General features: G+C 45.3%; 1 protein-coding gene across 1 annotated transcript in view; it reads left to right on the top strand.

The window, feature by feature from the left end:
* Positions 1 to 2,314: 2,314 nt before the first annotated feature.
* Positions 2,315 to 22,393, top strand: part of LGI2 (leucine rich repeat LGI family member 2) — a 28,437-nt gene continuing 8,358 nt past the window's right edge. The window contains exons 1-7 of the mRNA XM_068975368.1: positions 2,315 to 2,508; positions 4,429 to 4,500; positions 6,069 to 6,140; positions 8,710 to 8,781; positions 14,200 to 14,271; positions 14,946 to 15,115; positions 21,374 to 21,538. Of these exons, the coding sequence (XP_068831469.1) occupies positions 2,315 to 2,508; positions 4,429 to 4,500; positions 6,069 to 6,140; positions 8,710 to 8,781; positions 14,200 to 14,271; positions 14,946 to 15,115; positions 21,374 to 21,538 (817 nt within the window). The remainder of the gene's footprint in view (positions 2,509 to 4,428; positions 4,501 to 6,068; positions 6,141 to 8,709; positions 8,782 to 14,199; positions 14,272 to 14,945; positions 15,116 to 21,373; positions 21,539 to 22,393) is intronic.

Below are 22,393 nucleotides of genomic sequence, written 5' to 3'. Positions count from 1 at the left end.
TTACACAGTAAGTGTCAGGCTGGGTTGCAAACCCACAGCTATCTAGCTCTGGGGACAGAGAGCTTACCTTCCCTGCCCTACTTCCTTGCTCCACGTCACAGCTGAGAACATTTTCCTGGGTCAGCAAAAAGGTACTGTGTTTGAGAATCCCCGCCTCCTCCTCTATGAAGCAGTAGCCATCTCTCTCAAGGGAGACATCTTTCAGGATGTGCAGGACACACATCCGTGGCTGTCGGGCCATGTGCCTATCACCCTCTCCAGACCATGGTCTGCAGCCATGTTGCCAGCACCGGGTCTTGCTGAATAAGGTATGGGGGCAATGCATGTCAACACAGCGGTGAGGAGGACTTCTCAGGTGGTTCCATGGTTAAGACTCTGTGTTTCCACTGTAGGTGGCACAGCTTTGTTCCCTGGTCAGGGAAGTTTTGCATCCCCTGCAGAACAGCTGAAACAAAACAAGAACGTGGCAGTGAGGGCTACACACAGCAGCCAGTTCTGGAGTAGGATCCTCCTGGCTCTGTACTGTGTGACTCTGCGCAAGAGAAATACATCTCTGAGCTCAGCTTTTCCCGTCTATAAAATGTGGAGACCCATTTCCCAGGGCAGATGTGAATTAAGTGATGATAAATGTAGATTGATTTCCATGGATGCTAGGTGCTGGCTAAATAATGACCTGCAATGAATATCAACACCCTCCATGAAGTTACCTGCAACAAACTGACTTATGATTCCTGAACCCCTTATGGTCAATCTGTGACCCCCATGTAGCCATATGGAGTTACTTCTTCAGGGCTACCTGCCCAGCGAGACTTCAAGTTCCCTGAGGATACGGTGTGATCCTTTGCCCACCCAGTCTCTCTGCCCCCGTGGCCGGCCATATCTGCTTAAAATGATTGCTGAAGCAGCCATAGTAACGATTCCTACAGTCATAACCATTTGCATCTGGTACTGCTTCTTCTCGGTGTATCTTAACATATGAAATGATTTCCTTGGTTAGTAGCCTGATGATGGGCCCTGGATTCTGCACTCTGAGTAGTCCTGGCTTTTTGCCATTTTGATTCTGCTTTGACCATCTTCTTTGACTTCTCCAGTTCACACTACCTTGTGGTAAGATTCAGGCTCAGCACATCAAAGGTAGGGTGAGAAGAGGGGCTCAGCAGGGCCTGGTTACCCACATCCCCCATCCAGGCTCCAACCCCCATTTCTGCCCAGCCATTTACTCCTTGACCACTGGTCAGTTACTGACATTTTCTGTGCCTCAGTTTCCTAATGGGTAAATTAGGACATGCCTCAACGAGTTGGAAGATTAAATGTCCAGAGCCTAGAATGTATCACACCGTGGGTCTCTATTAACTATTGCCCCTAGTGCTTTAATTCGGCTGGGTGGGGTGGCTAGTGATGCCCTGAGGGAGGGAGAACTTGCATAGGCTTTGAGCCCAGTGGCAAGCAGTAGGCAGGCCCCGGAGCAGCAAGGGCGCGCAGTGCTCTATCGGCTTTTCTTGCCTTCATGCTTTCAGGAGAGAAAGGCGGCTAGCTTCCTCAGCCTCCGGTGCTGAGGGCAGGGAGCCGACCCCACAGCCCCCACCGCAAAAGGCAAGCAAACCCATCCCCGCTGAACTCAAATGACAGCATTCACATCTTTCAAATATTAATAAAGGCAGCTCAAAATTCTGTGCTCTTCAAAGACCCAGGACAAAGTCTCCCTTCCCAGTGATCAAGCCATTGCCCCGAGCCCTACTTTTCCTTTTCCCTCACGTTTCGGTCTGGCTCAAAGGAGCCCAGGGTCTCCCCCCAAATCATTTGGAGCCGGTGGAGGGACTGCGGGCATCTGATCCCCCATCGCTGAGCCGGGTCCCCGGGGCGGGGCGGGGTTCTCCGTCCAGGCCGGCCCTTCCCGCAAGGTCACCTAACTTTTTCCTCTCTCCGCAGCTCCTGCGAAGGGTCCGGGAGGGGCCGGCGGGGCGCGGCGGGGGCGGTGCGAGGCCCCCTCCCCGCGGGCGGGCGCCCGCCCCGCATTATTCATTGGCCAGAGCGGGCTGCGGGCGCGGGTGCTGATGTCAGGCGGGCGCGGGTGCGGCGGGCGCAGCGGCGGCGGCCGCCCAGCAGCCCGGGCGCGGGTGGGGGGGCGCCGAGTGGGGGTGGCGGCCAGCATGCTGCTCGGTTGCGGCTCGGCCTCCCACACCCGCGGCGCCCTTGTCCTCGCCAGTAGCGGGAGCGGAGTAGCGAGCAGCGCCCGCGTCTGCAGCGGCGCAGGGTCCGAGCACGCGGCGCGGCGGCGGGGGTCGTGGCCGGGACGGGGACCGGGGACCCAGGCATGGCGCTGCGGAGGGGCGGCGGGGGGCCGGGGTTGCTGCTGCTGCTGCTGGGCACCGCGTGTCTGACACCGCCGAGCGCGCAGGTGAGGCGGCTGGTGCGCTGCCCCGCCACTTGCAGCTGTACCAAGGAGTCCATCATCTGCGTGGGCTCCTCCTGGGTGCCCAGGATCGTGCCGGGCGACATCAGCTCCCTGTGAGTGAGTGGGACCCCGCTAACCCCCAGCCCCGTCCTGCCCCACCCTGCCGCCCGGGAGTTGCCTCTGGCGCCGGGACAGCACGACCCTGACTCCCCTGCTTCCCGGCCCCCTTTCTTTGCGTTTGGGTTGAGGAGCGCTATGGGACGTGGGTGGAGCCTCGGGCCCGGGGGAGGTTGAGGGGAATCCGAGACTCGGAGTCTGGGAAGCCGGACAAGTCCCTGTGGCAGTGTTTTCTCAAAGTCTGGCCCGCTGGCCACCTGCATCAGATCCACCTGGGTCCCCTGGGGGAGTTTGTGCCAAGGCAGATTCCAGGGCCCGCGCCGAATGATGCAGGGCCTGAGGAGTGGAGCCTTGGAGTCTGCATTTGGCCGTCCCCAGGTGATACTGGCATGCATTAAAGTTTGAGAGGAGGATGTGTGCTGGAGTGGAGAGGTGTGGGGGTGGTGTGGGGGCGTATATTTGCAGCCCAGCAGGACTGGAGCAATGATGAGGCCTCACTGTCCCACCCGAGGTCTGGGGCTGTGGTTTACATGGTGGCCTCCTCTGTTCACACTGTTCACACTGCAGGTTGGACAGAACCCGAGAAAGGGCATGTCACTTCTGGAAGTGGTGATGCTGTTCCATGTGGCCTGGAAGAGGGAAGCACAGGGGACTTGGTGAAGCACTAGAGAGTGTGGGCATCCAGCTCAGTGGGCAAGTGCTGGGAGTCAGCCTGACTTCTTGCTCTGAGTTTACAAGGCCTTCTTGCCCACTTCCCCACCACGCATTCATTACCTTGGCTGCGTATTCAGTGCTGGAAGAGAAGATAGGAAAGGGATTCCCCTTACTAATTCATCTTCTTGAGAATGCTTTCAACCTGGCCTTACACAGTCATTCAGGCCACATGACCAGCTCTCATCATGGCTGTGGAAGGGGCTCTTGGGTTATATCTTCACTGTTAGGAACTGTTTCCTGCTGAGATGACTCCTTTGTTCCTGGCCAAGGTGCTGGAGTGATATCTATTCCCTCATAGGGCACGGATTCCCCCTGGGGGTGGGGAGGAGGAAGTTGCTCACACTTTCTCTTACCTCCACTTCCCTGCCTCCATTCCAAGCAAGGTACTGGGGTCTGGACCCAGGAGTGAAGGGCTTCATGTTTGCATTTATAGAAGTCAGGAGAGTCTGGCCAGGCTGGAACAGAGGGGCGTTTGATGCCTAATATTGCTAAGTCAGATGACATGGAGAATTCCAGAAATGAGAATTCCCCTGGTTAAATCCCTTATACCACCAGCTGCTTAACACAATGTCATGCTGACTGAAATAATTCTGAAATGATGTATTGAGGTCCTACTGGGGCCAGAAAGGATAAGGGACCTGGTGGCTAAAATAGTCAAGTTCCTTGCTCTGGTTGACTGATAAGTCTGACAGATGGCATTGCCTCCCCCTGCACTTTCAGGTTCAGGTGTCTCTGAGTTGTTCCCCAAGGCTTTCACGGTGCATTTAATCAGAAGTGCTCTGAGTGACTTTCAGAGCTGTGCTCCCAAGGGGAATGCTTAATCCTACCGTGGAGTTTCGTGGGCCAACATTAATGCTGTGTCTACACAAACAGAATCATGGGCAGAGGTAAAGCAATTATCCATTTTCAGTTAGGCCCTCCTGTAGTTAAGAGAAGGAAGTGAGGGGATTGATTTAAACTGGCTGAGATAATGTCTGTGGAAGGAGCTAGACTGTTGGTAAAGGTTTCTGTTATTCAGCGCAGTTTTCTTATTGATCCGGTTCATTGGAAAATGGCTGGACTCATCTTGTTTTTTACCCCCAAGACGTCCTGCTTGAAGCCTCACTCCTGAGTGGAGGAGTTTGGACAATGCCGCTCGCCCATCCTGCCTAGCACTTCCTGAAAGACACATAGTCTCCATTTTGTTCCTCTCTTGCCTGTAGGAGCCTGGTAAATGGAACGTTCTCAGAAATCAAGGACCGGATGTTTTCCCATCTGCCGTCCCTGCAGTTGCTGTGAGTGTGGGAAGTCCTCTCTGGAATTGGGGGTCCTGGGCCGTGGTCTTGGGAAGAGCCATTTCTGCCTCCTGGTTATCTGTCCTTCCCAAGGTACCCGTGCTCCACCAGTAAACCAAGGCAGGCTCTTAGTGTTGATTTGGCCTATCGTGTCCTCACCAAGCTGAGTCCCCAGTGCTCAGCTCCCTTTCCTTCTCTGGCATGTGTTTTCCTCAAGGACTTTATTGTAGACGCCATTGCCCACACCCAGCAACAACTGGGGAGATGAATTACATTGAATTATGGCCTGAATTTTGCCCAAATGAACCATTTCCCAAACACCTCCCTTTAAAAGAGAGCCTACATTTGAAACTCTGAATGTTATTATGGTCATAGGAATATTTCTAGTTGACTGAGTATGTAAACTGTTGGGCAGCATGCTATGCATTTATGGGCAAATTTTTATTTAATGATATCAGTATTTTCCTTTTCCCATTTGACAGATGGGAAAACTGAGGCTCAGAGAAGTTAAGTAACTTGCTCCAAATCACAGCCAGAACTCTGACCCAAGGCCCAAAGCCCACAATCATAACTCCTCTTCGTCACAGGTGCTCCTGCCAAGTACTTGTGTCCTGTGCCTTTAGCCTTAGTCAGTTAATATTTACTGATAAAAAGCAATGTCCAAAATGCAGTTTTCAAAATCAGTGACAAAGCAAATCAGTGACAGGCAAAGTCAAGAGTACTTAGCTCACTCTTGATTTGTATTAGTTTCTTAAACTTGATCAGAATGAAAACCATCAACATTCTTGATGCATACAGCAAGATATGAAGACATGGCATATAGTAGACTCATCCCAAATCAACTTCATGTTGATATTTTTTGTTCTTGAAATGTTATGTACCTACTTACAACATTATTCTTACCATTTAAAAATCTGTAATCTCTGAGAAATTATAGTTCTATTAAAATATTCTTATGATACAAATGCAGAATAGTCATCAGTGGTGACAGAAGAGACTGTATAAACTTTTACCAAAGGCTTAAGTGCCAACTCAAATAGCTATGTGGTGAAAAAGAATCTTCTGAAGTTTTCTTAAACTTTTTTTTATTATTTCCCGTGGGCATGTGTAGTATGCTAGAAAGGTTTTTGTTTTGTTTCATTTTGTTTGGCCTCAGCTGTGTGACTTTGATCAAGTCAGTTAACTTCTCTGAATTCAAGTTTCTCTAAGAGTCAGATTACTTCTTTTTAGATGTATACATCATAAAGCACTCACTGGCTGTTTAGTTTTGCTGAACATTGGAAAGCTATGAGATAACAGCTCTTAGGTCATATTTACTGAGACCCACAGGGAAGAAAGGTGGAATAATAAGGGTGACCAGAAAATCTGGCCAAAGGGAATCTACTTGCCATTATCCATCAGTGTCTATGAGTCAAGTTGTACATGGAATGGGCCAGTTTTAGGCTGAGAAGAGCCCATGTTTGCCCACAGATCAGAACCTAACCAAAGAAACAGATATGGCTTCACCATGTAACTCAACTTTTGCACTTCTTCACTGGAATCTGTTGATATCTGTCTCTTGTTTTCAGATTGCTGAATTCTAACTCATTCACAGTCATCCGGGATGATGCTTTTGCTGGACTCTTTCATCTCGAATACCTGTAAGTTTTGTGCTTTGTCTATGTGCTGAGTAATTGGTATGTCAGTGGAATGGCTCTATTGCTTTCCAAGCTGGAACAGCATCTCTTAGAGAGCTTGGGGGTGGGGGAGAAAATGCAAAAAAACCCCATTCTCTTTTCAGCGCTGACCTTTTATAGTTTATTTGTGTATGAACATGCTGGGACAGGAGGAGGTTGGAGAAAAAGAGGGGGAAAGGGAACAAAGAAGGAAAGATATTCATTCACTCTCTGCTGACATTTAATTTGTCATGTTGTAAGCACAATTGGAAATTGCATCGGGTATTTTTACCTCTCAAAACTAGGCGTGGATTTGCTGATCAGCCAGAAATAAAGCTGAAGGATTCCGAGGGTTACATATTTGTAAGAAAGTCTCCCTCTTTGGGGCTACAGCTTCATGTTTTTAATTCAACTGTCCTGTATCCCATTTGCAGTACCCCCGGTGAGCTGCTGCTGGGAGTCTAATTTTATTTTTTCTCCTTTAAAATCAAGGTTATTTTTCCCTTTTCAGATGTGTAGTTATCCCCTCACCAGCAAGTAGCTCTGCCCTCCCTCTGATTTCTGCCTTTTCACACTCTCATAGTCCTTTTTCCCTTTAAGTTCTCCCATCCTTGTCTTTTGCCATTTTGTAATAATATTAATCCAGTTATCAGATGGGATTTCCTTACTTAGTATTCAGAAGGATTTTTAAAACCTTGTCTCTGCCTTCTTATCTGAGATATTTGAATTCTAAGCACATCCTATGTCTAGGAAAGCTCTCTGCTGATTTTCTGTCCCCAGGAAAGATGTCTCTGGAAGAATTCTTTCTCCAGAGGACACATAATACAGGGACTGTTATAATCCCTGATAGTCTAGGTAACCAGGGAAGAGTGGTCAGGCTGAAGCACTAAGTTTAACTAGGTTCTACGGAAGCGCATAAACAGTCAATGGAGGTGCTGAGTGAAGAGCAATCTGTTCTCTCTTTCCAGTAGTGCATCTTCCTGTCAAAGTTATTGAGAAGGAAGTTTGCTTCTCAGTTTATACGGAAGTTTATTACTGAATAGACCCCTGATTAAAAAAAAAAAAAAGACCAGATCACTCTCAGTGTACGAATCAAGAACTGTTTCACTAACTAATGACATCACAGTGCAAAGCCTCTCCCTGGGACCATCTCATCAGAGCCCCTCTTATACTTGAAGAAATGTGAGGCCGTAAACTGAAATTTAGTTCTCTGTGGCCCTAGGGAATAGTCCCAGTGCATTCACTTCAGGTATTTCTCACAAAGACTTTAAAGCACGGCCGGAGTTTTTATTGTGAGATCCTATGTGCAAGCTCTAAGACATTTAAGCACTGAGAAAGAAGTTTGGTCTGTGCTCAACTTCCTTATACTTTCTATTTCCAGTGACCTAGAGATCTAGAGAGTATCTCTGTCTTGTTGCCCATGTGTTCAGAGGTGACGCTGTGCAGGACATGATGAACTCAAGCTTGTTGGAGTGAGTGAGTGAGTGAAAGTCTCTCAGTCATGTCGGACTCTTTGCAACCCCATGGACTATACAGTCCATGGAATTCTCCAGGCCAGAATATTGGAGTGTGTAGCCTTTCCCTTCTCCAGGGGATCTTCCCAACTCAGGGATCAAACCCAGGTCTCCTGCATTGCAGGCAGATTCTGTACCAGCTGAGCCACAAGGGAAGCCCAAGCTTGTTGGAAGTTTAATTGAATTCTCCCTGGGCAAAGACTTCAGTGTGTGCATAAAAACTCAGTCACTTCCGTTGTGTCTGACTCTATGCAACCATATGGACTGTAGCCCACCAGGCTCCTCTGCCCATGAGATTCTCCAGGTGAGAATACTAGAGTGGGTTGCCACACCCGCCTCCAGGGGGATCCTTCCAACCCAGGGATTGAACCCATGTCTCTTGTGTCACCTGCTATTGGCAGTCAGGTTCTTTACCCATTCAGCCACCTGTGAAGCCCAAAGGCTTCAATATGGAGGTGTAAAACAGAGGGCTGTGTTCAAGGGACAATGATATAAAGAAAAATATTAGTAGCCAGGTGCTGTGAAATGTAAGAAGGTTGGAGGGAGAAATAGGTCTGGAAGCGTTCCAATCTTGTGGAATCTGAGAATCTCTTGCCGTGGTCTTGGAGAAGGAAATGGCAATCCATTCCAGTACTCTTGCCTGGAAAATCCCGCAGACAGAGGATCCTGGTAGACTATAGCCCATGGGGTTGCAGAGTTGGACACGACTGAGAGACATCACTTTCCTTTCCTTTCCTTTGCCTTTGTCTAGGCCTTTCTTCTTTCTCCCTCAAAGTGTTTCTACTCATGCTGCCGACTGTGACTTTGAGGACTTCCATGCTGCTTCTGGAAGGAATGCAAAAAGTGTATCTGTGTGCATGCACTCTTGCACACATATCCGGTCCCCACTTGGAATCTGGTGTAGCTGACCGAGCCTTTGGACGTTAATTTCTGAAATTCATAAGTGCTTTTAGATTCCATTCTGAAAGCACCCCAGTATCTTTTCTTTTTAGGTATTAAGCACAGAAAATTCAGTTTAATTATATGGATTTTCTTCTTAGGTTCATTGAAGGGAACAAAATAGAAACAATTTCAAGAAACGCCTTCCGTGGCCTCCGTGACCTGACTCACCTGTAAGTCCTGTGAAAAGTGTTGTGATTTCTTTAATGTGTAGAGTGAGGGTCACTTCCTGGTGCTTCTCTCCTTTTAAAAAATTTTTATTTTATATTGGCGTATCGTTGATTTACAATGTTGTGTTAGTTTCAGGTGTACAGCCAAATGATTCAGTTATACATATACATATATCCCTTCTTTTTCAAATTCTTTCCCCATGTAGGTTATTACAGAGTACTGAGTAGAGTTCCCAGTGCCTCTCTTTCTTGGCTGTTTTGTCCATATTGTAATATCCACTGAAGGAAATTCATTTCTAGATTGCCCGAGAGGTTTCTATATTGTCAGTCAGGCACCATCCCATCATAAGCGCTCACACACTTGGCTTTCTTATCTTCTCCATCCTCCTGAATCACCATTATGGTTCACATGACTGCCTGTGAAATCAGGGAGTGATGGGAGTGATGGAGGAGGTGGAAAGGAAAGAAGCATGTATTGTATTGCATACCTACTCTGTGCTTAGTAAGCTTTTCTTTATCTTTCTCCTTAAGCTGGGAGTCCCCATTGTACAGATTTGGGGAACTGAGGCTTACCTAACTCACTGAAGAATGCTGAATGGAGGATCAACATTTGTTGAAGCAGAATAGAGACATTTTTGTGGTTCCTTTAATTTGAATGCAAATAGCTTTTTCTTTCATGTTGGATTTATCTGTTGCTTAAGCTAAGCTCTCTGGATTCTTTAATAGCTTACTGGAGAAAAAAATTAAACAAATTGATTTGAATTGGCGTATCAAATGAAACAAGCACACACACACTTAGCAAATTTAGAAAACTGGAGAAGTAGTGGCTGAGCTTATGAAAATGTGAACATCGTCTTTGTCTTGGTAGGAGCAATTTCACAGCCAGGAACCAGTCATATTTGCATACTAGAAACTTTGTGTTTGAGTAGGATAACATACCCCATTTTCGTAGTGAGCTTATCTATGGTCAAAAAAACAAAGGGGGGAAATTGAAGGGCTTTGAGCACGAGTATTAGGCAAGGGTGGCAGTACCTCCCGTATGTGAACTCTAACTGATAAAGCATCTAGAGAGATAATCTTTTACATCAGACCCTGATAGAGGCAAAGGTATCTGTCAGTAGGCTCAGCGAGCACTTGATTCTGGAGTCCTGCCAATCAAAAGTCTTGCCTGAGTCACAGTTTGTAGAGGAAGGAGATGAGAGAGCGGGAATGGGAGGTCCAAACAGCACAGCCGATCCTGGACAGCATCAAACTCTTGTTAGCATTATTTCTCTGTGAGTTCTTTCTTTCCTATAAAAGTATTGATTGTTTTTTCAGATTCAGCCTAGATGCCCAATCCCACATTCTTGCAGAGGCCAAGACAGTGGGCTTTGAGTTACACAGATTTAAGTGCAAATCTCAAGGATGCCATTTGTTAATTTTATTTAACCTTTTTTGAGCCTCATTTTCCTCATCCTTGAAAATGGGGATGATTATACTGAACTCATAAAATAGCTGCATATGGTGGGTTAATGCTTGTTTGCAAAGCATCCGGCCCATTATCCATGGTAAATGCCTAAGATCTGGTTGGCGTTATTATCGTCTTCCTCCTCCACAGCAGAGCATCATCATTCCCTCCACCCACTCATGAAGAAGTCTCAGTTTTCTCCAATGGCTGCTGAGTAGCCTTGGCAGTTTGGGTGGCTAGACAGGGTCTTTGGTAAGACAGCTGTGGATGTCTGGAGAGGAACAGCTGTGGCCAGACAATCCACTTCCCAAAAGTCAGGAATGAGGGGCTTTGTTTCTGAGCAAAGGCTCTGGGCAGATTCTGCACCTAAAGCAAAGCTAGTGTGACTGGTTGACTTTGCCCAGATGTCAGCTTTCATTGAACCAACTGGCTGTGGGTCCCTGATCTGAAAACAGGTGTGAATATGCAGGTATTGTTCATATATATTTGCATATTTTTGTGTATGTGGGCCCTTGGGTCCATGCACTTCTACTCATGGGTGCACATAACTGTGTGTGTGCTTGTGCATTTGCACATACAACCATATGCTGTGTTACCCATATGTGTGCAAGAGGCACCTCCTTGTCTGTGTGACACGCAGGGCCACACACAGAGGAAACAAAGGAGTCTTGTTTGGGTCCAGAGTGTATCTGATGTATTAGAGGAGATGTACGTTCATCTGGCATGTGTTACCATCCTCCAGTCAAGCCTACAGAGCACCCCCTCCCCAGCTCTCCAGACTGATTTCCCTGAATATGCCCACCATACTGGGCTCTCCTGAGCACACCCAGTTCACCCCCATAACCAACCTTTCCCTTACATCATTTCCCTTGCCCAGGAGATGGTTTCTTCTGCCCACAGTCTTCTGGAATCTGCCTTTTCCTCCACAGTCCAGATTAAGTTCTATCTTTTCCCTGGAGCCAGTCCTGATCCGCCCTCCTCCCTTCTTGTAGCCTGCCCCGCTGACTCCACACGACCAGCTCTTGGCTGTAGACAGTGGCCATATTGGTCGATGCCATTTTCACGGATGCTAGTTTCGTCTCTGAGCTGTGTTGAAAGCTCCCTGAGGGCAGGGTTCCTACAGCTCTCCCATTAGCTCTACTCCTCGCCAGCATCTCACATGGGGCTGAACCAGCAGGGTGTTCTTTCTGACTCACTGGCAGACCAATGAGTTACTAAGCTGAGTTTTCCTTATATGCTCTGTCTACTGCGGTGCGAGTCTTATGACTTTTGAAATTGACTCCTCTAAGGCTGGAGATGTATATAGTAATAAAAAACTTTTACTACGCTGTTCAGGGTTTCCCAGGTGGTGTCATGGTAAAGAATCCACCTGCCAATGCAGGAGCTGTGAGTTAGATCCCTGAGTTGGGAAGATTTCCTGGAGTAGGAAATGGCCACCCACTCCAGTATTCTTGCCTGGAAACTCCATGGACAGTGGAGTCTGGTGGGTACCGTCCATGGGGTTGCAAAGAGTCGGACATGGCCGAGTGTGCACGCAGCATGAGCGAAGCAGCAAACACTGTCTAAAGAAGGAGCTGATCCCCAGCCCAGCCCATCTTTTTTTGTGTGTGAACTGGTAAACAAAGAGAACACATCAGCTCACTAAACTTCACTCCTGTGCTTAAGGAAGTGACTATCTGAAATTTGCTTAAGTACCTGCTTCTTATCTTTTATGAACTTTTCTAACACCTGCAGACTCACATTCATATACAAAGAGACATAGATCAGGTTTCAAAGCATTAAAGGAACAGTGCCAATCTGTAACTAAAATCTGGGACATTTGTTTTTCCACAAAGCCCAAGGGACCAGTTTGCTGTTAAGTACTTTTATAAATGAAGTATGTGCCATGAATTTGTAGACAAAATGAAGTGGAAAGTGAGATGTTATGCACTGAGTCTGGGGGTGTGGGGAGGTGGTGGTGGATAATCCATCTAAATAATTCAGCTTTCTGAAATCTAAATTGAACATTTAGAACAGTTTCTTTTATTTTGGCCTTGATGACTCCATATATGCTTATCACTTCAGTGAATTTCAATTCACTAAAAATATTTAGCTAAACTAGTAACCTTTAATTAACTAAAAAATAGTGCTTTACTTAAAAAAAGTGACTAGCAACCAGAAAAAAATAAAAACAACTATCTCCTTTTTAAATTTCAAAAAGCAGCTTCTAGAGAACGTTCAGTCTGATTACAGTCCGAAGTCTATAATCTACAGTCTGTAGTTTCAATTCCAATTTGTCGTCTGTCCAACCTATTTCCAGCATCTTTAAAAATGTACAAATAAATCATTTAGGAAAGAAATGTAAAATGATACATGAAATTGTATTTTAGTCCATTTGTGGTTACCTGGATGAGAAAGGACATAATTCAGAAACTATAGGTCTCCCTGTATTCTGTTGGTATCACGCAGTAAGAATGTTTGGATTAAAAATGGGCACAAAACTTTCTATCCTAGCTGACTCTAAGGAAGAACACTCTTTCATTCCTACTTCTTGGATGGGTCATTAGAATGCTATAAAAGACTGATTTCATATATATTTTTAAAGAGGGTGATGCTCAATTCCCTACGTGTTGATTATCATTTATATGTTTTCTGTTTGTACTCAAGTGTGTAGAAGAAAATAAAAGTAAGAGTGTTTTGGCTGACTCACTCAGGGCATGAGGCCTGGGGGAAATCAGACTTGATGTACATCGTTTCAACACCTAACATCTTTCTACGTCAGCAGCCCAGTGCCATGGACATTCATCTTCAGCAGGATGATAGCAGGGCACTGCATAATCCTGAATCATCAGAGAAAGAGTTGATAATATTCGTTCAAATCTACTTCCTGAAGATGGGGGCTATATTATAGAGAGACATTATAGAAAGTTCTTCAACTCGAAGAACAAAAATGCAGAATGGTTTCTAGTCAACCTTCATTAATGAGAAAATGAGATTGATCTCAATCAGTCATTCCCTAAACATTGTGGTTCACTGAGATTTTGTATTATCATTAAGGTTAGAGCTGAGATTTTTTATGTAAAAGAGTATTTACTGAGTCCTTTTTTTTTAGTCACAAGTAATAAAATTCACTTGGATGCCTTACTGGGGAACTTCTTGGGATAAGACTGAACATCTGTTTTGTTTTTTAATCATTCTCATTTGGTGTTTAAACCATTCATTGAGAGAGACGTACTGAGTACCCACTGTGTGCCACTGTGCTAGATGCAAGGGATACAGATGTGGACAGACAAAAACCTCTCATCTCATGTAGCTTATGTTTAGGGAGAATACACAGACAGTAAACAAATAGATAATATATAGTGTTTGCTAAGTGATAGTTGTGCAATGAAGATCAACAGAGCATGGAAGGGACTTGTGTAGACATTAGGGAAGGCGGTGAAAGCGGAGGATGGGCCTGGAGAGGGTGCTGGCTGAACCATGTGAATAACTAGGGGAAGAGCATCAGGCAGATGGACAGCAGGTTCAGAGAGCTTGAGCTGGGAGCATGCCTAGCCTGTGTGAGGAGCAGCAAAGGAGCCAGTGTGGGTGATCGGAGTCATTAGGGATCCAGTCCCACGGGTAGGTGGGAATGGAGGTGACTGGCCAATGGAGGGCCTTGGGTGCCATCTAAAGGACTTTGGCTTTTATTCTGAGAAACGTGAGCGGCCAACATGTATATCATATATATCATAAAACATGAGGCTTAACGTATATATCAAGAGCTTAATAAATGCTTGTTTTAAAAACAAAATAAACTTCTATTGTGTAGTTCAGCATCTCTAATGTTATCTTTGTATAACTAAACTAAAATTCTTTATCTCAGTATCAGTGACCAAAGTCAGACATTGAACTACACTGAGCTCTGTTTTAAATCACTTGCATTATTTAAGGGACTTCAGAGTGACTGGGCATAAAGATAATAAACACATTAAATTGTGACTTTCTTGTTCTAGTTCTTTGGCCAACAACCACATAAAAGCACTCCCAAGGGATGTCTTCAGTGATTTAGACTCTTTGATTGAACTGTAAGTAATGCAAATTAAGTTCATGTGTGCTTGTCTTGAAACTCAGTCTCCCTCTATGCTGTGTTTTGTTGTTGTAATAGCTAAAAATCCATGACAAGGCAGCAAACGCTGGGAAACGGCATATAGATTGTACTGTGTTTGATTTTGCCATGTTAACTGTGCTTAGTAGCATTAGGCCAGTGGTAATTCGTCATGCTGGGTGATAGGGTCCCCCTTTTTCCCCCATCTGCTTTATCTTCTTGTGTTTGTCATCCCTTATTGGACAAAGTTTAACGAGATCTTAAAGAATCAGTCGCATTTGTCAGAACTATCTTCCTGTAGTGTCTTGTTTTTGCATGTAAGGACCTATGCTGGGTGCTGTTCTTCTTCACCCTCCCCCGTTTCTAGCATGGTGTGGTGACATTTTCAAGAGGATTTGCAGAAATAGTGGTGTGTCAACTCTGAGAACTCTCTGTGTGCTATATGGTTAAAATCAAGGCCACTAAAGAGTGTTTAATGAAGTCAATGAGAAGTAAAGGACATTGGATGCATGAAATAGAAACTTTTTTTAAAATTCCATTTTTGGGGATTTGTTAAATATGTCAGGATATTAAGAATTCTGGAGTTTCATATTACTGCCGAAACATTTCTGACATGTCTATTTCTCTGCGTCTGTGTTTGTTTTGTTTTGTTAGAGATTTGAGGGGCAATAAGTTTGAATGTGACTGCAAAGCCAAGTGGTTGTATCTGTGGTTGAAGATGACGAATTCCACTGTTTCTGATGTCCTATGTATCGGTCCGCCGGAATATCAGGAAAAGAAGCTGAATGACGTGACCAGCTTTGACTATGAATGCACAACTACAGGTATTCGGAACCTCTGTCATCAAAGTCTGTTATTTAGAATAATCCTTTCTTTAAAAATACCATCAATAGGGAGTCGGAAAATGTAGGGATAAAAGTTTTCTATCAAAATTATTTTAGGGGAAATTTAAGCATTAAAAAAGAAATGAATTGACGTGGCAGAAAAAATATCTCAGCAGTCTGGAAGGATTTGTATTAATTGCACTGACTTTAATTTTGATTCTTTACAATTTAAAATTTCTCTAAAGCTTTTAAGGCAGAAACTGGTGAGTTTGGCATGAGAACATTTTCAACTCAGGCTAGGCTTCATGGAAAGCCAGTGCAGAGATGCCTAAATTACTGTTCTCTTGACTGAATAATATGACATTTATTTGACACTTCATTAATAAATACCAGACTTTTAAAATCTATGAATCACTCTCGTAGTTCCATGTAAAATGAGATAACTAGGTAAGTCATACATAACCATGGCAGAGTGGAAATGCAAGTTAACAACGAGCTATCAAAACGAAAAATTCACACTGAGGAGACACAATGTAAAGAAAGTTTGATTATTTTTTCTATGGCCTGCCTCAAGGTTTCAGTTTATACATTTTTAGGTTAAAAGATAAAATTAAAATACTGTCTCAACTGTCATATCTTATAGAAAATAGGAGAGTAGCTCCATATGAAAGCTTAGATGGAGTTTCTACAGCTTTTAAAGCCACATTTTAAAGGAGAGCAGATCAATCCACAGTGTGTAACCTGCTTACCAGACTTATAAAATAAACATTCAGGCTGAGAGTTGATATCTACAAAGCCTCAAGGCATGTCAGTAGGAGCAGCAGGATTGAAAACTCAGAAAATAGTTAGAGAAACTCAAAAGACAAAAACTCCAAGAACAAAATGCCACATTTAAACCCTACTGCTATCCCTCGATCAAATAAACAAACAAAAACTCAGAAGTAAAAATTATTTCCAGATATCTTTGTCAATAAGGGACACCGACAAGTTCTGTCCTTTTCTGAGAGGAAACTTGAAGTCTTATGGAAATGCCCTTGTCTTTCATCGCTGAACAGGGACTTATTCAGCTGTGTAATTGGCAGGTGCCCTTTAGCCAGCTGAGGCCACTGGGGGTTTATTTATTGTATTGTAGAGCAGCGCAATAAATCAGAGGTCATGGTCAATGACGTTTGCACCAAAAGGTGGCATTCAAGGCCATGCCGTACGAAATGTGAAACCACAGCTCACTGGGGCTCCTTTCTGCCTCTTCTCATTTTTTCTGGAGAGTTTTCTAAACCCCACACTGAAGTGAGCAGCTTTTCCGTTGTTCTCTTCACACCTGGCCCTAGTGTGTGAAAACTGCCAGTCTCAGAGAGAAATAGCTTGGGCTGTAGAGAGTCTTGGAACTCGGGCATCTGTTCCAGACCTAGCATCTCTGGGGTTGCATGAAGTCCTTAACACATTTTGGGCATTCTCTTATACATATTTCTCTTCCCTAACAAGCTTTTTGCTAAAATTTAGAAAGTTAGCACCCTACCCTAGAAGCAAGGAAATGATGATTCTGCCTTTGCACTTGTTTTATCCCCTTAAGGCTCATGAACAAGTAAACTCTGGCTCACAGCATCTTCCATCATGAAAAAATGGTGCCAGCAAGCTGTGACCCACCCCCAGATATAGTCCCTTCCTATCTTCTGGTTCAGATCAAGCCTCATCCTCTGGTGCTTTATTTAGGACTAGGGAGGAAATAGGTGAAGAGGGATGGAAGTTGGAAAGTCAAGTCTGAGATTCATGGTACCGGTATTGCATCCTCACACGAGATGGGGGAAGAAGCATATTTTCTCAGTGCCTTGTTTTCCTCTTAGCTCAGGGTTTTAGGAAGGAGTAAATTCTTTAGGTAGATGTCTCACCTTGTTCTTCCCAGGGAGAGGAACGTATGATTACCATCTTGTTCCTAGCGCAGGGGTGTAATTAACACCACAAAGCCACCCCTGGCTGGTTTCAGCTCTCCAGATTAATCACAGTCCCTCCATAACCCTCTGCTTCAAGTCTATTTTTAACCACCTCCAAAATCCCTGTTACCTACTCATGATTCCCCATGTTAGGTGGATAATTCACTAAATTCCTTAGAGGGAGTGAATTTTGCATCCTAATTGTCCCGTTAGCTTCCCTATTTCAGGGCTGATGAAAATGCAAAGAGAAATAATGCATTAATGTGCAGTTTCTCTCCCCATAGGATCAGCATCATGTATAATTTATTTCCTGCAAGTGCTATAAATAGCTATGTAAAAATCTGTTGATTCCAGTGGGAGCAAGGCCTAAATTGTCAGAGTCCTACTGACATCATGAACTTAATCTGATGTGAATGGAAGTGGCAGGGCTTCTTGCAGAGAAGGCCATTAATACTTTAACACTAGTAAATTGATGTCATATCAATATGTGGATTGTTTGAGATCTTTCCACAATGAATGTGCTTTTGCTGTCTCTGACAAGTAATGTAAGAGGGGGATAGGGGAAAATGTTTAAATTCTCCAGATCCCCTCCCCCATTCACACAAGCACACATTCATCAATCATATTGTCTCACCCGTTTCTTCCCCTTTTTCTTCTCTTCTTTCTTCCTCCTCTTCCTCCTCCCCTTTTTGGTCAGCAGCATCAAAGAGGCAGAAGGAGTCTCCTATTAAGAATTAGATCTATGAGACTTCCCTGGCAGTCCAGTGGTTAAGATTTTGCCTTCCAGTACAGGGGATGCGGGTTCGATCCCTGGTAGGAGGTTAAAATACCACACACCCTCGAGGCCAAAAGACGTAAAACAGAAGCAGTATTGTAACAAATTCAATAAAGATTTTTAAAATGGTCCACATTAAAAAAAAAAACTTTAAAAAAGAATTAGATTTATAATTCAAATGATTTAGGAATCTCTGCTTTGTCAGCTTGGATATAGAAAATATTATGAAACCAGTGTTTTTGGGGAAATCAACAGAAATAGGGCCATTAGAGGCTAGATTTGTAAAATGCTCTCTATTTTTGGCAGCTCTCTTTCTGGAACTTTTTTTTAAAAAAAATGTAAACTTTTCGGTCTGTGCTTTGAACAGCCTGCATTTTTAAGCTCATGAGTGCTCATGTTGCTGGGAATTCAGTGTAGGCAGAAGTCTGTGCATACAAGGAGAGTTGGGGCTATAGCCATCGGGAGTGTTTGTAACCTTGGGCACACTTGGATGAGAAAAGGCAAGCAGAGATGCTAGAGGAAGTGATAGCCTTCTTGGCTGCAATTCAAAGAACACGGCTGTACTCGCTGAATACGCTTCTACCTCCAAGAAAGGGAACAGACCATGGCTGCTCCTATTCCCTTTCCCAGTGACCAGCCTGTGAACATGGAAACCTCTTGCAGCCCCCAGAGCACTTTCTGACTTTTGCACTGGGACCTCCAGGGCCCACTGGAATGAATCAGGCAAGTTTTCCAATTTTTAGTCTTTGACCAAGCAACGCTGGTATTTGGGGGTCTTGAGAGAGGAGAGGGAGCCTGGAGCCATGCTGACTCTTCCCTAAGTCTTCACACAGGCAGCTTCTCACTGTCGCTGGGACATGTATAAAAGTCCTGAGTGCAGCCAAGGCTGGGCACTCACACTTACCAGCTCCCTCCTGTTGGGTCTCTGCAGCACCCTTGTGAGATAGAAGTGGCTCTCACTTTATCCTGGGGAATCTGAAGCTCTTCCCTGAGTTCCTGGAGCAGTAGGTGCCGGCGGGTTAGGAGCCCATCTGTCCCACCTGCCTTGGTGCTTCTGAATGTTTCAGAAGGGGATCACCTCCTCCGTTCCTGCCGCCTGTCCCCACAGATCCTTGACCACCTTTTGCTGTCAGAGGCAGAAGCAGCCTTCTCTCTGCTTCTCCCCCTTTTCTCTACACCTGCAAGTGTCCTTCATTCAGGCCCATCCTCTGCCCCAACATCTTCAGAGTAGGCCGGGGTGAGGTCAGCCCTCCCACACTCACCAAGTCAGTAGCTCCTGTCCACTTGCAATGAAATGGGCCCCTCCAAACAGGTGACATGTATGAACACACATCACATGTAAAGCACTGTTCTACGTGAGTATGAATCATAACAAATGACGAGGCAACTGAGGCAGGGAAAGGTTGGGTAACTTCCCCGAGGTCACTCAGCAAAAAACCAGATTCATGACTCTGGCATTTTATCTTAGATGCCATTACAATGGATACTTTCCCCGAGAGATAGCCTAGCAGTGGCCAGAACAGTGGAGGGGACTGCCTCGCGTGTGCTGAGTCTGAGGTCAGCGTGTCCACCGCGTTGCCCAATCTGTCCCTGCCACTGAGCTTAAGAAGGCAGTATCATTGTCCCCATACTGCAGATAAGTAAACTGAGGCCTTGTAAAGGGAAGTGCACAGCCTGGGAATTCAAAGGCAGAAGGTGCTTTCAGGTGGTTTGACTGCAGGCACAGTGCTCCTTCCGGTGCCTCACTCTGCCCTTACTCCTCAGCCCCACCTTCTCCTGCCCCTGACTGGCATTGCTCACCCCACCCCTGTCCATGCTTCCCACCTCAACACTGGCTCAGCTGCTCTGCCACTGACCTGCCTCTGGTCCTTCTGCACTGGCCTTCCTTAGTTATTACCTGGTGTCTGCCTTTTGAATGCCTTTCTCATTCGGCATCTTTGTGAGGCTTCTGAATCAGTTATTTCTTGAATGGTGGCTGTGAGCTTCTGTCATGGGGACCCAGGCCCTTCCTTAGGAAGCCCTTCTGGAGACACATCATGCTGGTTGTGTGTCAGTGGCCAAGAGCACACTCTCTCTGAGCTTCAGCTTCTGGAGCTAAGATTCCTCGAATTTTTCCAAATCTGACCCTGATGTCACTATGAGTAGGTAGGTTTAGTTGCTAAGATGTGTCCGACTCTTGCAACCCCATGGACTGTAGCCCACCAGGCTCCTCTGTCTGTGGGATTTCCCAAGCAAGAATACTGGAGTGGGTTGCCATTTCCTTTCCAGGGGATCTTTCTGACTCAGGAATTGAACTCGAGTCTCCCCTTGCAGGCAGACTCTTTACTGATTGAGCTACCAGGAGGCCACAAAACTGGAGATTCAATCACCGTGAATAATCACATGTGAACAATAGTGCCTGATTGTGAGTCCAGTGAGTTAGAACTGGTCCCGTGGATTGGACCCATCAGAACAGGTTTGCAGAGGAGATGGGACTTCAGCAGGCATGGAGAAGGATTGAGAGGGGAAGAGGTGGGCAAAGCCAGGCTTTTCTCATAGGAATGACTTTCCTAAACCAGACATCCACCCTCATTTTATTCTGGGCGCTTTTAGCCTGCCAAGAAGCAGTGAACCCTAAAATATTTCTGGCCAGAGAAATAAACTCTTATGAGTGTTTTGAGGTTTTTTTTTTTAATTATTTTTTTCTTTACTAGTTCTCCAGCTACCCCACACACTAACTGTTCTTGCATCCAATGGCATGTTAACCCCGTTTCTTGGTGAAACTGTACATTCCTACCAAGATTTCACACAGTGAGTCATTGTAGCTCAGGGGAGCGATACAGATGACAGGTATTGACTTACCACTAAATGGAGGAGCAGAGCGTGTGCTCGAATAGGACGGCTTCTATGCTGCTGGAAAATTCAAGGTCTGCTGCCGCTGCTCTCTGAGCTGCAGAGCGTTGCCCAGATCCCAGGTACCGCCATACTTAGCACTGTATGAGGCTAGTAATCAGTAAACACACTTAGGTTAACTTCCCCAAACTGTGGGTTTTATAAACCTCCAAGACCTAGTCAGAGAGTTCAGTTGGGTTTCCTTTTTGGAAGTTAACTTTCACTTTTTTTTTTATTACTGGGACTATTCTGAGTGAGCTAAAAATACAGCATCTCCCAAAGGAATTTAACCACAGCATCCCTTCTTCACAGAGTAAATTTCACGGTAATTTCAGGAATGTTACTCTGCGGCATCTTTGCTATCCTATCTTTCTGAAAGCCAGGTCTCACCAAATTTGTTTAAAACTTTGAGATACTCTAGCCAAACTCATGAGCTATTTATCTCAAGGAAGCTGTATAAGAAGCTGTGAGTTCAATCTGCTAATCCCGTGCAAGCCAGAACCCTCTGGACTCTCTCAGACTGAAACACTCTGGGATGTGTGGTATTCTCTCCCACCCTCCCTCCTCCCCAGTCCTCTTTGGAATCAATGAGAGAAAAGATAAAAGGGGTGGGGGTAGCGGTCCGTAATTCCCACAGGAGATCTCACGGGGACTTTTTTTTTTTTTTTAAACACACATTCCCAGATTTTGTTGTTCATCAGACTCTGCCCTACCAGTCAGTTTCAGTGGACACGTTCAACTCCAAGAATGACGTGTACGTGGCCATCGCTCAGCCTAGCATGGAGAACTGCATGGTGCTGGAATGGGACCACATCGAAATGAATTTCCGGAGTTATGACAACATTACAGGTGTGTTGTGGCTTTGACTGGATGTACTGACCTCATTTCAGAGTAGTCTAAAACCCAGGAGAGAAGAAATGTTCTTTGTCATCCTGAGAGGGAGCTTGGCTCTCCCGCTTGGTTTGATTTGGGAACACTTTCCAGCCTGCCCACTTCTCTCCAACTCTTTCTGGATGTGGTGAGTTATGATGCAAACAGAAGGCTCAGGTGGTGATTCTGCTTACTGTTGGTGATCCTTCTGTAAAGGGAGAGGGTGGTGGGGGGCCTGTGGTGGGAAGCACTTTCCTAAAATGGGGAGAAGTCACTTCTGGAATCCCTTGATCTTGAACAGTCGTGACAGCCTAACACTGCACCAGCTTTCTAGCAGCTATATGCATCCTAGAATGTTAATATATATACACATGTACACACACATTCTCATGCACACATGTGTGGACACACACACAACACACAGACACACACTCTATAGCTGTTTCTACTGCTCCCTGGCCAGGCCCTGGTGATCACTGCTTTGTTTTAGTGTGTGCATGCTAAGTTACTTCAGTTGTATCCAACTCTTTGTTACCCTATGGAATATAGCATTCCAGGCTCCACAGTCCATGGGATTCTCCAGGCAAGAATACTGGAGTGGGTTGCCATGCCCTCCTCCAGGGGATCTTCCCAACGCAGAGATCAAACCCAGAGATCTTTTATGTCTCTTGCTTTAGCAGGCCAGTTCCACCTGGGAAGCCCTTCCTTTTAGTAAATAGATACAAAATAAGCATAAATGGCTTCCTTAGTTCAAACCTTTGGGATAAGACTCGGTTGTTCATTCAGTGCTGTCATTGTATCCCAGTGTCTTAGAGCTACGAAAAATGGACCATC

Source organism: Capricornis sumatraensis, chromosome 7 (genome assembly GCF_032405125.1).
Source record: "Capricornis sumatraensis isolate serow.1 chromosome 7, serow.2, whole genome shotgun sequence".
NCBI lineage: Eukaryota > Metazoa > Chordata > Mammalia > Artiodactyla > Bovidae > Capricornis > Capricornis sumatraensis.
This window is presented reverse-complemented; position numbering and strand designations above follow the sequence as displayed.